The sequence below is a fragment of the Pteropus vampyrus genome, unplaced genomic scaffold (assembly GCF_000151845.1).
Source record: "Pteropus vampyrus isolate Shadow unplaced genomic scaffold, Pvam_2.0 Scaffold334, whole genome shotgun sequence".
Taxonomy (NCBI): Eukaryota; Metazoa; Chordata; class Mammalia; order Chiroptera; family Pteropodidae; genus Pteropus; species Pteropus vampyrus.
Window position 1 is genome coordinate 112,043 of NW_011889115.1, and position 15,751 is coordinate 127,793.

General features: G+C 42.3%; 1 protein-coding gene and 1 non-coding gene across 10 annotated transcripts in view; one reads left to right on the forward strand and one right to left on the reverse strand.

The window, feature by feature from the left end:
* The first annotated feature begins 2,428 nt into the window (after window positions 1-2,428).
* SERGEF (secretion regulating guanine nucleotide exchange factor) overlaps window positions 2,429-15,751 on the forward strand; it is a 185,153-nt gene continuing 171,830 nt past the window's right edge. For 8 of the 9 annotated variants that reach the window (XR_002776808.1, XM_023522146.1, XM_023522145.1 and 5 more), the window contains exons 1-5: window positions 2,429-2,526; window positions 6,263-6,398; window positions 7,582-7,737; window positions 8,706-8,800; window positions 13,014-13,074. Coding sequence is in view for 8 of the 9 variants with exons in the window: in XM_023522146.1 (XP_023377914.1) it covers window positions 2,467-2,526; window positions 6,263-6,398; window positions 7,582-7,737; window positions 8,706-8,800; window positions 13,014-13,074 (508 nt within the window). In the remaining variant the exon portion in view is untranslated. Of the gene's footprint in view, window positions 2,527-2,555; window positions 3,156-6,262; window positions 6,399-7,581; window positions 7,738-8,705; window positions 8,801-13,013; window positions 13,075-15,751 lie in introns of those variants that run through there. The other variant, XM_023522147.1, reaches the window with a different exon arrangement.
* Window positions 8,382-8,500, reverse strand: LOC111730750. The gene has a single exon (XR_002776812.1). It is a non-coding gene; the product is annotated as a 5S ribosomal RNA (ribosomal RNA).

A 15,751-nucleotide genomic window follows, 5' to 3' on the forward strand; every position in this document is an offset into this window, starting at 1 on the left:
GTCTTATGTAAAAGTTCAAAACATTAAACTTTATCTAAATTTAACATTTTTCTTTTTCTCAAAACCAAGAAAGGAAGGGGTGTGCTTAGCTTCTTTATTTTCTTGCTCCCCCTTGCCCACTCACTAGGTTGCCTCTGGCTCCTCCAGGGTTTGGGAATGGTAATGGAAAAGAGAGGTAAGAGTAAAAAGTTCTTTTAAATCTGATACTGTTGTGAGTTGGCATCAGTGTTTTTTGTACTTGGCAAGTATTTAGTGCTGACTCATTCTCTGTGGGTGTTTTGGAACACCTTTCCACCTTCTCATTTCTCGAGATCTCTTGGTATGGGTAAATGTACCTCTCTGACAGGGCCAGTGAATTCATTTCCCTCGGCCTCTAGTGGTCAACTCTCTTGGGGTGTTACTTCACCCCTCCAGAATTCCCTTGGACAGGGTCCAAGACCGTCCCCTGGCCAAATTGCTTGTGTATGGGAAACACTTACATGGAAGATACTCAGACATTCTTTGTCATGAAAGACACTGGGCATGAAAAACCTCTCCAAAGCATCAATCTCTCTTGCTCAACTATCAGAGCAGTTATCTCACTAAAAAACATTGGACTTCTCAGCACAAATTGGACAGCAGCCTGCCAGGCCCCAGTCTGGAGGGATACATACCAAGCTCTCTAAGTAGCCTAGCTGAAGCTTAGAGATGAGATGGGTGGGACTCATAGCACATGGACAACTATTGTCACATATGCTCTCAGAATTCTCTCTCAGCCTCTCCAACCTCTTTCATAGACTGGAAGTCATACAGTCGAGACACCTTCACAAGTTATGTTTGGTGGTCTTGTACTTCACTTTATAATGTGAAAGTATTGGCACTTAATGATGGCACTTAATGCCTTGGGGGGTCTTGGCCCAAACTGAGACTGGTAGGGTCCCATTTTTACATCCTTTTACACATGCTGGAAAGGAATGGTCAGACAAAAAAGTCCACTCTTAAAAAAAAAAAAATCAGCAAACATGGTATAGTTTTCGCACATGGAGGGCTCCTGAGTTTGTATTTTTCTTGGCATGGTCATGGATATTCTAGAGATGCCACAGACCGGAGAGGTAAAAGTGAGGTGCTGCCCTCAAGTGGTCGCACAGTAGGAAACAACGAGGAGTGCGTAGAGTGAAACAGGAAAGGGCTGTATTAAGAGCTCACCCCAGACACTTTTCCAGGGCTCCCAGGCATAAAGGATGTTGAGTACTGGAGTCTCGTGTCAGCAGGGTGGTCGAGAACTAGTGAATATGAATTATCATCTTTAATGTGAACCCATATATACCAATAACATAATGTGTGGCTAGGAATATGTGGATTATGTACAAAAAGTACAAAAAAGAAAATAAAAATCACCTGTAATCCACCACTTCGAGAGTGTGTGCGCGCACACGTGTGTGAATGGAAAGCTGGTATAATACTTACTTTAATGACATGTCATGACTATTTCCCTTAATATCTTCTATATTTTTAAATGGTAACCTACTATTCCATTGCATGGCTATGCCATAATTTAATCAATTTATATTTGGACTTTCAGGTAGTAAGTTCTTTCCTATTACATGTAACCCCATAATGAATAACTTGCAGTTTGAGTTTTTGTGCACAGCTCTGATTATTTTGTGATAAATTAACAGAAGTGGAATTATAGGATAAATATCCATTTACCTATTTTCATATTCCTAATATGCATTGCCACATTTTCCTCCCGGAAAATTGTATTTATTTAGCTCCCACCAAAAGTGTATGCTAAAAGTCATTTTATGTGAAAATCTTTGTTGGGTGAAAATTGTTATTAATGATCAGAATCAGGCCAGGGCTATGCTCGGAATACTGAAGGTCAGAACGCGGCCCCGCAGGAATCTACAAGAACTAGCCTCCTCAGTTCAGTGTCCCGAGGTGTAAGTTCCCGCTCTGTGCCAGGCACTGAGGGCGACACCAACGATGTAAGACACCACACTCGCCTACGAAGGCGTTCCCTCAGGTTTTGCAAATACACACCAAAATAGGCCCAATGACAGTCTGGCCTAAGACCCTGGGGCAGAACCCTTTCCTCCCCTTCCCAGGCTCCATTTCTTCCCCATCCAATGGTGACGCAGTCCCTGCCCTGTCAGCCCCACTGGGCTGTCGTGGGGCTCCAAGGAGACAAAAACGTGAAGGGGCGTGGTGCATTCGTCTAGAACTATTACTAAAAATAAAGAGTGAGCCACTCTGCAAGGCAGGCAGGGAGCCGTGGGCAGAGACGCTCAGAGCGCGCCGGGGCGGGGCCGCTGGGAGGTGGCTCGGGAGGAGGCACCGGCGCGCAGCCTGCCGGCCCCGCCCCCGCGCCGGTCCCTCCCAACCACAGACCCCGCCCCTCGCTGGCCCCACGCCCCCTCCTCTTCAATCGTCACCAGGAGGGCCCCTCCCCCGCCCCTTCCGGAAGCGCTCGCAGAGCGTCCCCGCATGGAGCGCGAGGCGAGCGCCGCCGAGGCTGCCGGAGCTGCGGCCGCGCTCTTCGCCTGGGTACGTGACTCCGCCCCCCGGGCCCGGGCCCGGGCCGCTGGGACTGGGGGCTCTGCCGCTGGGAGCTCTGGGCCTCGGCGTGGGCGATCCTGGGCTGCGCGGCCGGGTCCGAGCCCAGCTCTAGCTCTGGGTTGGAGGATCCTGGCCGGATTCGGATGATGAGAGGGAGGGGAGGGAAGAGTCTTCACGGCGTGACTTAGGGGTCCTGCTGGCTGTTGGGGTCCGGACCCGAGGGGCTGCGGCGCGGTGAGAAGAGCCTGCCTCCAGGGCAGAGCGTCAGGTTCCGCGAGAGCTTCGAGAAAGACAGCGTGGAGGGCTCTGACAGGACGGGATCGCTGGGTGTCACAGTCCTGTGGTGCCACCTGTGCTCCCCACCCGCCCGCTGCCCGGAGGATGGAGGCCTTTCTCCAGCCCTACCTCTCCGGCGGGAGCAGCCTTTGATTTGAGGCCTGCGGTGTTTGGCGGTGCACCAGGCGGAGACCCTGCATAGTTACTGATATTCTGTTGTGACCGGGTCTTGCCTGTATGGGAGCGTGGGCATCTGCGCTGGTGTTGCTTTGACAGAAGCACTGAGACAGTCATCTTTTTGTGTCGTGGCTGGGAGAGATGCACGGGGACAAGCAGACATGGTATCTTGTAGTTCTTTACAGCGCGTTTCCCAATTGTAGTTCTTTACAGCACGTATCCCAATTGTAATGAAATGTATAATTTGTTAATAGCAGTCTCCTTGGCTAGAATGTAAGCGTTATAAGGGTGGGTACTGTGCCTGTCTTGTTCACCGTGCCTGGTTTGTGCCTGGCACATTGTAAGGTGCTCAGCAAATATTTGTTGATGAATGAATGAGTACCTGTTGTGTATGAGCTATGTGCTCGCTGGTCTTTTGGGAAAAACACAAGAGTGAAACTTCTAGCTGTCGTATTGGGCTGGGGGAGAGGGAGAGAAATAATGCCTATATTGCAGTCAAAACCAGTATGTATTGACTAATTAAAAAACGGTAGTTATCGGTAGGGAGCATTTGTTGAATGTAAGGCTGCAGACTGGCAGAAGAGAGCACTGTGGTGTGGCCTGAGGTAGGCTGGCTGAATGTCTTTGAAGTGGGGGTGGTGCTGGGGGTCGAATGTGTGCCTGGGCTGTGTGTTGTCTCTAGCTTTTCCCAGGCTAGAGACTGGTGTCTCTGTGGACAGAGAATATATCTGACAGAAAAAGCCTTTCAGATATGGCCTTGTTTGTACTGAAACAAAAAGATTGTTGAACCTAACCCCACTGCTGTGCTTGGAGGCCTGATAGTGTTTTCTTCTTGCTGCTATATCTGTGTGGAGGGGTATATTAGTTAGCTAGAGCTGCCATAACAAAATACTACAGACTTAGGGGCTTAAACAAGGAAATTCACTTTCTCACAGTTCTGGAGGTCAGAAGTCCAAGATCAATGTGTCAGCAGCTTTAGTTTCTTCTTAGACCTCTTTAGACCTCTTTCTTTGGTTTGTAGATGGCCATCATCTTGCTGTGTCCTCATGTGGCTTTTTCTCTGTGCAACAGCATCCCTGTGTTTCTTCTTATAAGGACACCAGTCACATTGGATTAGGGCCACGTCTTTATGACCTCATTTAATCTTAATTACCTTTTTAAGGCTCTATCTCCAAATACAGTTATATTCTGAGGTACTGGAGATTAGGGCTTCAACGAATGAATTTTAGGGGAACACAAGACTGTAAAAAGGGGAATTTGCATATTTTGGAGTTGTGTGTGTGTGGTGTCAGGAGTGTTCATAAGGAAGGGAGGCAGATACAGCTGTAATAGATTATATTAAAATTTTGTTTTGTTTTGCTTTGACGGGAATTTAGGGCCTCTTGCTGCATTACAAAAATTTGATATCATAGCTTGAATCCATAATGCCAGTGTTTGACTTTCTGTTCAACAGCATGTAGCCTTGGTAATGGAGCAGCCACTGAGATCTCAGGGCTGATGGAGAAATCCTGTGCATTGCCCTCACTTCACACCATGCAAGCTTTTCATTTGTTCTTTCTTTGGTGGGGACGCATGGGGTCTTACATTCATTCACTGTAAAATACATGCACACTTCTTCCGACCAGCACAGTTTCAGATGCAGGGGAAATACCAGTGAGCAAAACAAAGTACCTGCACTTGTGGAATTTACTTTTTAGGAGATAGATAGTAAACAAGTAAACAGAAGTGATGCAATGACAGGGAGTGCTATGAAGAAACATAAAGCAAAAACAAAAAGGAGGTAAAGTGATGGGGTGCTATTTAAGATATGGTCATACAGTTAGCTGCCTGCCAGGGCTGGGTTAGCAAATGTCCTTTTTTTTCTTTATTCTTAGCGTCACAGTATGGTATAATGAAAGGAGCAGGCATCGACTTATTGCCTACCCAGTTATGTGACTATGGAAAATTACTTAACCTTCCTGATGCTTAGTTTCTTCATTTGTACAACGAGAGCGACAAGCCTATCTTCTCTGTTGTTGTGAGAATTAAAGGCGAATGCCCAGGACACAGAGAAGCACTCAGTAATTGGTAGCTATTATTGTCCCTGAGGACCTCTAGAACCTGTGTCCCTGCCACGGCTTGTACTTCCAGCTTGGAGTCCTTGCAGCCCAGGACGGCTGTAGACTAGACCACAAAGGGTGAGGGTTTGTATGTATTTTTTTGTAGTTATTTTAAATCACTTTTCCTCGTGTCTTCAAAAACAAACACATTTTAAAGGTTTTATTACTCATGTCTACGAAGAACCAGCCAGGAGTAGGTAGTTAGAAAAATTATGAGGATTTCTGAAATCTTAATAAGATTTTCCTTGCAGGCTCATGGTGCCTTATCTTCAATTTTGAATACAAAAAGCTCTGAACACCCCAAACTGACCTGACATAAGGCTGTTTATAGTCTTTGCTCACTTACTGTGAGTATGTGTACCGTTTAGTGCAGAAATCACACTGCGTTGCTTATGGGGTATGCTCCCAGAACTTGCAGCGGTCTGTATGATTTATATACCATATTACTTTTTGAAACGTCTATAAAAATTTGTATCTGGCTGCAAGTGTTTCAGATTAGGGATATGGCAATTTTATTGTATAAAATCATATAGACATGTGATAGACATATTGCCCATGAAGGGGAAATCTCTTCCCTTACGGAGATCTCGCCATGTGAATCTTAAGAGTCACAAATATAGTACTTGGAAAAGCCCTTAGAGATCATTGCCAACCTCTTTCACTTACAGATGAAATAACAATGATATGCCTTGCTTGAGGGTACAAAATCTTTAACTTTGATTACAGAAAGTCATTGCCAGTTTTTCCAGTGAAGGTGTGAGGAGAAGGGACAAGAACTAGTCCCAGGGTATTTCCTACCCACTTTGTTCCCATTTCCCCTCATTATTTCTTTTCTTAGCCACCCCAGGTAATTAGCTTTCATCAGGAGGAACTCCCATGCTGTCCCCAAAAAGCAACATATGGGGGCTGGGGCATTGGAAGGGAAAGGTAAAGAGTGGCATGGGATAAGCTGTGGATGCTAAGGCCTCCTCTCACATGAGAACTGTGGTGTTTTATGGATGGGACCACTGTCCAAGTGTGAGTTGCATGTAACAACTTCTTAAGAATGAGCCCATGAAATCTCATCTGTTATAGGCTCTGAGATGTCAGGGTGAGAAAGACAGAGACAGATAAATAAACATTGACTGTTGTGATTGTCCTACTTTTTCATCCTTGGCTTATTTTAACCCTAGGGTGCAAATAGCTATGGGCAACTTGGCCTTGGCCATAAGGAAGATGTGCTTTTGCCTCAGCAGCTGAGTGACTTCTGTAAACCTGGGCGTGTCAGGAGAATCACAGGAGGAGGGGGCCACTCTGCTGTTGTCACAGGTAACTTTCTTCAAGAATAGATAGCCCCTCATTTTCTTATTTAGACGTTTCCCCCACTAGTTGTCATATTACTATCTTTCGGCCTTTTGTGTTTTGCAGAGGAAACCATTAGAGAAACCTAGGCTGCCAGAGCGGAAGGGACTTCAGAGATCTAGGTTCTTCCTAGGCTCTCCTTCCCCTCCTCCTACCCCTATCCCATTACACAAGTGAGGCTCAGAGAGGAAAAACTGCTTGCTTAAGGTTACAAGACAAGTTAGTGGTAGAGTTGCAACATATATCACATTTTATACCATATATTGTTATTTAACTTTCGTATATGAGTTAGAGGTCTTTGCAATTAGATTGGATATTCCTTGAGAGCAGGAACTTTGCATTTTCCTTAATTTTTCTAGAGTACCTAGGATAGGATTTAACCAGTACTATAAGTGCTACAATATTGTGAAGGAGGTCACATTGCATCCTGGTTAAGAACACAAACTCTGGAATCAAACTGCCTGGATTCAGATCCTGGTTCTGTTATTCATTAACTGTGTGGTCTTAGGAAAATTACATAATTTCTCTGTGCTAGTTTCCTCACTGTTGCATGGATGAGAAGAATTAATGAGTTAACAGGGCTGCATTTTGACTTTTATGAGTCCTTAGCACTTTTGCCTTTGTGGACCCCTTCTTTCATAAAGGAATATTAAAAGTTATACTTTATGACGACATTGATATAAAGATTAATATAATCCAGGCTGGATTTAGTGTTACATATTTATTATAAATACCTTTATTTTTTCGTATTTTAAAATAATTTAAAATTAAGATGTTATGGTTCTCTAAGTATTGTGGGTTCTAGGCACTGTACCTAAAGGAAAAATCAGCCTCACAGAAAGCTCTTAAAACAATACCAGGCACATTCTAAGTGCTGAATAAATGTTGGCTTTTATTGTTATAGTAGATGCTCAACAACAGTGATTGATTGACCACTGCTGTAGGACTTGGAGTTTCCGTTTAGATATTAGATGGGAGCCCTTTGGCTCTATGCCATTTGGTCCAGTGTACTTTAACATACATGCTCATTAACATGGGTGGGAAAAATGTTATTGTGTTTGTGACTTCAAATAGTGAAATCCTTTCGCTCACTTTGGCAGTTGTAATTTCCCCTGTGCACACTGTCACCAAAGCCTTTGCCTTTTTGCAGATGGAGGAAGCCTTTTTGTTTGTGGCCTGAACAAAGATGGGCAGTTGGGGCTTGGTCACACAGAGGATGTTTTATATTTTACTCCCTGTAAATCCCTCCTTGGCTGTCCCATCCAACAGGTGGCCTGTGGCTGGGACTTTACCATTATTCTCACAGGTGAGTTTACTCCTAGGTAAGTCTTTATCACCACAAAGGTTTTGGATGCAAAGAGCATGATATTGGTGATGCTGATTAAATGAAACCCTCTCGATATGTTTCAAAACACACAAATGTTCTCTCTGGTTGTCAAGGAAAGTCATGGGTTGTCTTTTGTAAAGAGAGTTTAAACAGTAAAACTTTGGACCGGAATACTTGCAAGAGACTAGAGAATGAACTAGAACACTTTTGGTGGCTACTTCCTACCCCACAAGTTCATGATAGCTGTGTGGCTGGGATAATTGATGAGTAGTGCCAGCTAAGGTTACCCAAGGGAATGTTGGGGGGAGTATGAGGAAATCAGAGGTTGCCACAACAATGATGGCAGCTTTTTCCCAATGAGAGATTAAAAAAAAAATAAAAAGGTTGGGCAGCATTGTTCAGTCTCTGTGAAGCTGGATAATAGAATAGGATGCAGAGGACAAAGGGTTAATAGAATAAAATTGGCCCTCTGTATCTGTGGGTTTTGCATCTGTGGATTCAACCAACTGCTGATCAAAAACTGTAGTACAGTATTTTTTCTGTTTAAGGCAAGGCAACCCTTGGTTGACCTCACAGATTGCAAGGACGTTGTCAGCTTACAATCCCTTGTTTTTTATTTTTTATGCCTACAGCACTTGGTCTTCCTAGGTGGTCTCCCATCCAAGTACTAGTCAGGCCCCACCCTGCTTAGCTTCTGAGATCAGATGGGATCAGGCTCGTTCAGGGTGGCATGGCTGTAGACAGTAGTACAGTCTTTTCAATCTGCAGTTGAGAATCCATGGATGCAGAGGACCAACTGTATGCATTGTTGTATGCTATTTTATTCCCTTTGCACATGACCTTTGTCCTCCTCTCATTCCCTTTGTTCCTCTCATTCTTTAGCATTTACCCGTTGTTCATAGGTATCTTACTTCTTAGATTGTAATTTAAGCATTTGTATTTTGCAGAAAATGGGCAGGTTCTATCATGTGGATCTAACTCCTTTGGCCAGTTAGGAGTTCCTCATGGGCCTCGAAGATGTATGGCTCCCCAGGCCATTGAGGTAAGGACGGCACCCGATATGCAGCTTCCCCGTGACCCATTAAAGCGTTTCCAGGGTGTCACAGTTATCCCTCCCGAGGCTAAAAGGCTGGCTGGGTCCCTGAAAACCCAGGCAGGAGTTAGATGTTAAGTTGAAAAACTTAGGTTTTTCTGGGAAAAATTAGATTGAGGGAGTGGAGGTTGTGAGTGGAAAAAAAATGCTGTCCTCATACACATTACAAATTTTTGTGAAATAAAACAATGAAGGTAAAATATCTTATAAAGACATTAATGACTTTTTATAATTCTAAAATTAATAATAATGAGGGTTGTGTTAGAAATAGATTCGGATAGAATGACTTACCTAGACACTAAGCCAGGTAAATGGTACAGGCCAGTGCTGTGCAATAGAAATATAATGTGAGCCACATAGGTAGTTTAAAAATTTCTAGTAGCACCACTTAAAAAAGTAAAGGGAAACAGGTGAAATTAATTTTTAAAATAATAGCTTTATTGAGCTGTAATTCACATACCATGAAATTTACCTTTTAAAAAATGTATAATTTTGTGATCTTTAGTATATTCACAAAAGCAACTATTACCAATATCTAATTTTGGAACATTTTCATCATCAGGAAAGAAACCGCGTACCCAGTAGCAGCCACTTCCTATCATCCCCTCACCCCAGCTCCTGGTGACCATTAATCCATCTCTACGGATTCGCCTATTCTGGGCATTTCATATAAATGGAATTATACAATATGTGGTCTTTTATGTTTGGCTTCTTTCACTTCACCTTATGTTTTCAACTTTCCTCCATGTTGTGGTTCGTAGTTGAAATTCATTTTAATAACATTTAAATGAATCCAGTGTATCTGAACTGTTATCATTTCCTTTTATATACCATTAATATAAGAACTTACTAACTATATATTTTATATTCTTTATGTTATACTAAGTTGAACTCTGGTGTACAGTTTTTACTTACAGTATGTCACGATTCAGTCTGGTCACATTTCAATTGTTCAGTAGCCACATGTAGCTAGTGGCTTCCATGTTTGTATTTAACAGCATGAGTGTTAAACAGGACTCTCGGCCCTAGTTCAGAGCTCTTTTCACCACATCATACTTAAAATGTATAAATTTTTGTGAAGTTTATATTGTAAGTGATCATAATAGGACTGACTATGGAATTTTTAAAAGAAATATGCTGGGATCTAAAATGAGTTTTGCCACCGAAGCTGCTCCACTCCTATCTAATTTCCTTAAGCTCTGACTCAGAGCAGGAGCTCTGTCTTCACTGGAGAGACCTGGGTCTGCTCTTATCATCTTGCTGAATTATGATTGCTGCTCTGTAGGGTAAGAGTTATGATTTCCATGGTGTTTTAATCTGTTTGGGGTGCTTTAACAAAAATGCCCTAGACTAGGTGGCTTAAACAACAGGCATTTATTTTTCACATTTCTCATGCCTGGATCCTGGGAAGTATAAGATAAAGCACCAGCAGATTTGGTGTCTGGTTCATAGACAGCCATCTTTTTGCTGTGTCCTTCGGTGGCAGAAGAGGCAAAGGAGCTCTCTAGGATCTCTTTTATAATGGCATTAATGCAATTCATGAGGGCTCTGTCCTCATGACCTAATCACCTCCTAAAGACCTCACCTCCACATACCATCACATTGGATAATAGATCTTAATATCTGAACTTCGGGGAGAGAACACAGTCATTCAGTCTGTACCACATGTTATGCATGGAGGTCTAGACTCTGTAGTCCCTTTTGTAGGAAGTGTTACTGCTTCCAGTTATAGATAGATGGCTTTCTAAGAACCTGCCTATAAGTTATAATTAATTTAGCTTAAGTCACATGATTAAAGAAGACAGAAGGGAACAATGGTTAAAATATGTTAGATGACAGAATCAGAAGGTAGAAATATTTTGACAGGCTATGGAATAATGGGAGGAATGTGCCAAAGCGCAATGTAATAGAAATTCATTCATTTATTTATATAGCAACTGTCATGTATGGATGCTGTGTTTGGGCAGTGGGGACAAAGGTGAGTAAGATCCAATCCTAGCATTTGAGGATCTTATAGTTTAGTAGTACATGTTGGGTATAGAAACACTTAAATGCATCACCATGTTTGAACTGTCGTAGATGCATACATAGCCTCAAAGGAGGGAATATTGAACTCTTTCTAAGGGAAGATAGGCTTATGCTGATTCTTGAAAGTTGGGTAGAAGTTTATCTGGCTTGAGATAGGATGCAAAAGGTACAAAAGAGTAGGTACAAAAGAAGACGTTCTAGACAGAGGAACTGTGTAAACAAAGGTCTAGGAGCATAGAACGGGGAGGTTTGGGATACTGCAAGCAGTTCATTTTGACTGGATTATAAGGAAGTGGTGGACTACCAGTGGGGAGGGGTCAGTTGGGGAGGTAGTACATGACAAATGTAAGAACAGTGTGGTAGGGAGGGGTCAGGTGGGGCTAGTGGGGAAGATTGAAGGAAGACCACTCGAGAAGCTCTTGCTAAGCATTCAGACAAGAGATGATCCTGGTACAAACTAAAGTCGAGGCAGTGGGGATGGAGAGGAAGGCATGGAGGTGAGTAGAAGATATTGAAGAGATTGAATTTCCATATAAATCCCTTCAGTTAGTTTTGAAAAAAAAAGTTTTTTAAAGGACATGTTCAAATTGTATTGGCAGTAAAATTTGATCTTCCCCAAAGACTGTGGGCTGCATTAACAATTATTGTCCCCAGAAGAAGGGAGGCCAGAGCCCCTGTCCTTCTTAGGCTAGTTAGCCTGTGTCTGGGATGTTATGTCCTGTTGTGGGTTCAGTGCTTAGGCCCTGGGCATAGAAGTGACTACGACTGAGACCCTGCCTTTGAGGGCCCTAAAGTTTAGAAAGATACCGTGGACTTGTAAATAAACTAATGTGGTAAAGCTCCATAGGGCTGTAATTGATGCATATACAGTCCCTTTCAAAGAGAGAGACTGAGTAGCCAGAGTGTATTTAGAGGAGAGAAACTAAGAGGAAATGACATTTGAAATTGGGTAATTGCTGATGGAATTGGGGATATTTAGCCTAAAGAAGAGATATATATTAGTTATCTATTGCCGTGTAATAAATTACCGTAAAATTGAGCAGCTTAAAACAACAACATTTAGTATCTCACAGTTTCCGAGAGTCAGGAATCTGGGAACAGCTTAGCTGGTCTCCGATGAAGTTGCAGTTAAGATATCAGCCAGGGCTTCATGCCGTCTGTTGAAGGCTCAATTGGGTTGGCGGATCCCCTTCCACACTCTCTCACCTGGCAGGAGGCTTCAGTTCCTCGCCACAGGAGCCCCACTATGGACTGCTCAGACATGGCATTTGGCTTTTCCCTAGAGTGATTCCAGAGAGGAGAGAGAGGCCAAATGAGAAGCTCCAGTGCCTTTTATCACCTCATCTCTGAGCCACTCATCACTTCCTTAGTCCTATTTACTAGAAACATGTCACTAAATCCAGCCCACATTCAATCAGAGAGGAATTAAGCTGCAGAGGGGTCTCAAAGAATGTGAGAACCTTTTTTTTAAAAGTACCACAAGGTATCTTGGAGAGGACATGACAGCTGTCTTCACATGTTTGGAGAACATTGTCAGAAACCATAGGCAGATAGGTTTGGCTCCATCTAAGGAAATAAACAGATCAGTGCAAAGATGGAACAGACACCTGGGGAGGTGGTAAGCCTGTGTCACTGAAAGTAGGTATTTGGCAGGATGTTGTGGAGCCATTTCTAGTATTGGTTGGGGGTTGGACTAGATCAGAGATCCACAAACTAGAATACTTGGTAAATAAAGTTCTACTGGAACACAGCCATGCCCCTTCATTTGTGTATTGCTTGTGACTGCTTTTATGTTACAGCGGCAGAGTAGAGTGGTGTGACAGAAACCATATGGCCTGCAAAGTCTAAAATCTTTACTATCTGCCCTGCGTAGAAAATATTTGCCACCTCCTGGACTGGATGACCTTGAAGGTCCCTCTCCTCCCTGAGAGGCATTGTGATCTGGTATTTTAAAAAAATTTTTGTCTTTTATGGGTGCATATGGAGGTATTTATGGATGGAAATATTGGGATTTGGGTGCTTTAAACCAATCAGACACGTAATGAGGGCCAGACTGCATTTTGACTATCAATTACATGTAACATTTTGTAGATGGATGATTCTGAAATCTCAACCCTTTTCTTTATTTTGACAGTTCTTGAGAGAGAAGGTTGTTAGTATTGCTGCTGGACTGAGGCATGCGTTAGTTGCTACAGGTGATCATTTCACTTTTTTTCTTTTTCAATTACAGTTGACATCCAGTATTATATTACTAGTTTCATGTGTATAGCATAGTGGTTAGACATTTGTATAACTTATAAAGTGATACCCCCAGTAAGTCTAGTGCCCACCTGACACCATACATAGTTATTATAGTATTATTGGCTATTTCCCCTCTGCTGTACTTTGCATCCCCATGACTATTTTGCATGATGGTTGCTGGGGGTGGGGGTTGGGAGGCTGGGTGAAAAAGGGGAAGGGATTAAGAAGTATACATTGGTAGTTACGAAATAGTTATTTTACTTTTGTTTCCTAAAAGGCATGTAATAAGGAGAAATAAGAGTGATATAAGAAATAAACTTTAAGGAGTAATTCAGAGTGTTCTGCTATGTTGCGCTTGTGATTAAAAGGAGGGGACGTAAGGCCAAAGTCATGTGGGAAAGGCTTTAGCAGGTAGGGAGGAAGGAAATGAAATTTTCCACCCCCTTATTATGTGTTAGGTAGGGGGCTAGGTTCTCGTGATTTAATCAACACATCATTTAATCCTCACAACTATGCAGTGATGTGAGTTAAATTTTTATGTGTGAAGAAACTGGGGTCAGAGAGGCTAAAGCACTTGTCTAAGGTTGCACAAGGAGTAAGGTAGTAAAAGGTGCAGCTAGGATCAGAGTCTGGGGTGATCTGGATTCTAAGGCCCACTTTCTTTGCTGTGACCGTAGTGCTTTCCTAGTGGATTTATTGTTTATTCATTTAAAACCTTCAAGTGAGCTTGTTTTCTGGACCGTGAGAGGGTGACGGATGTAGGGCTGACAGTGTGTGTGAGGTTGAGGATGGCGAGTAGAGGGGGTGGTGGCAGGTGGAAGAGCAGTGACCTTTTTCTTTCTCTCTTGGTCGTTTTTCTGCTCCCACTCCTGTGGGCTGAAGGATAGCCCTAACTGGCTGTGGCAGCTGAGGCCCAGATGTTTGGTGCATCTGGTGGTAGAGCTGGGAGAGGACAGGAGGCGAAGAAGAGTCTGGTGCTGCACTGTGCTGATGGTTACCTGGGGCTTAGTGTCGATTGTATATTTTTTTAAAAATTTAATTTTTTATTTTGAGATAATTGTAGATTCACATGCAGTTATAAGAAATAAGCTAAATCTCATGCATTCTTTTTCCAATTTCTCTCAGTAATAGCATCTTTTGTAACTGTAGTGCAGCCGCACTACCAGGATGTTTTGTACAGTCAAGACAGGGAATAGTTCCATCACCATAAGGAGCCTCTTGTTGCCCTTTTACAGCCACGCCCACTTACTACCTGCCCCACCCCCCTATTGGCTCCTGGCAACCACTCTTCTGTTCTCTATTTCTATAATGCTGTCATTTCAAGAATGTTTTATCAATGGTATCATACAGTATACAACCCTTTGGAGTTGTATACTGTATGATACCATTGATAAAATGCAACAAGATTCCCTGGAGATTCATCTAAGTTTTGAGTATCAATAATGTCCTTTTTATTGCTGAGTAGTGTTTCACGGTATAGATTTACCACTGTATTCGCTCAGGCTGCTGTAACAAAATACCACAGACTGGGTGGCTCAAAGAGCAAGAATGTATTTTTTCAGTTATGGAGGCTAGCATTCCAAGATCAAGGTGCTATGAGGGTTGGTTTCTGGTGAGGCCTCTCTTCCTGATTTGTGGATGGTTTCCTTATCTCTGTGTCCTCACATGGCCTTTCCTCTGTGCACACGTGGACAGATAGAGACTCCTGATCTCTTTTCCTCTTTATATAGGGGCACCAGTTCTATCAGGTTAAGGCCTTACTCTTATTGCCTTGTTTACCTTTTTTTTTTTTTTTTTGGCCCTTTTTTCCAATTTTGTTCCCCTTGCGGTTTGGGGTTTCACCTTGATTTTTTGGGGACATAATTCAGTCCATAACAACTACGATTTACTTAACCAGTCACCCATTGAAGAACATCTGGTTGTTTCTAGTTTTTGGCTATTAAGAATAAAGCTATAAACATTTGTGGACAAGTTTTTATGTGAACATAAATTTTCATTTCCCTGGGATAAATGCCCAGGAGTGTGATTGCTGTGTTGTATGGTAGTGATTACACTTTTATAAGCAGCAGCTTCTCTTAGAAATTAGTAGGGCTGGAGAATTGCCTATCATAGGTTTACTTCCTCCTTTCCTACCAACTTTCTATAATTGCTAGTCTCATGTGTATATTTCTGTCTAGTTGCAAAGCAGTGCAGTTTCTATTATGTGTTTGATTAAGTTAATTGTAAGTATTCCTGTCCCCCATTCATTTTATAAATATTTCTGCATGTATCTCTAAAAGATGAGGACTCTTTCTGAAAACATTACCAAAATACCATCATCATACCTATAAAAAATTAACAATAATGCTGTAATGTCATCAGATATCTAGTCAGCGTTTAAATTTCCCTGATTATCTCAAAAACATTTTTTTTTACAGTTTGTTTTTATCAGGGTCTAAATTAGGTGTATATATTGTAATCGGTTGATATGTATCTCAAGTCTCTCTTTTTAAAAATATTCCTTTAAAAAATTTTTGTGATAAAATAACAACAAAATTTGCCATCTTAACAATTTTTAAGAGTACGGTTGAGTGCTTTTGACATTATTCACATTATTGTGCAACTGTGATACTATTTATCTTCAGAATGTAT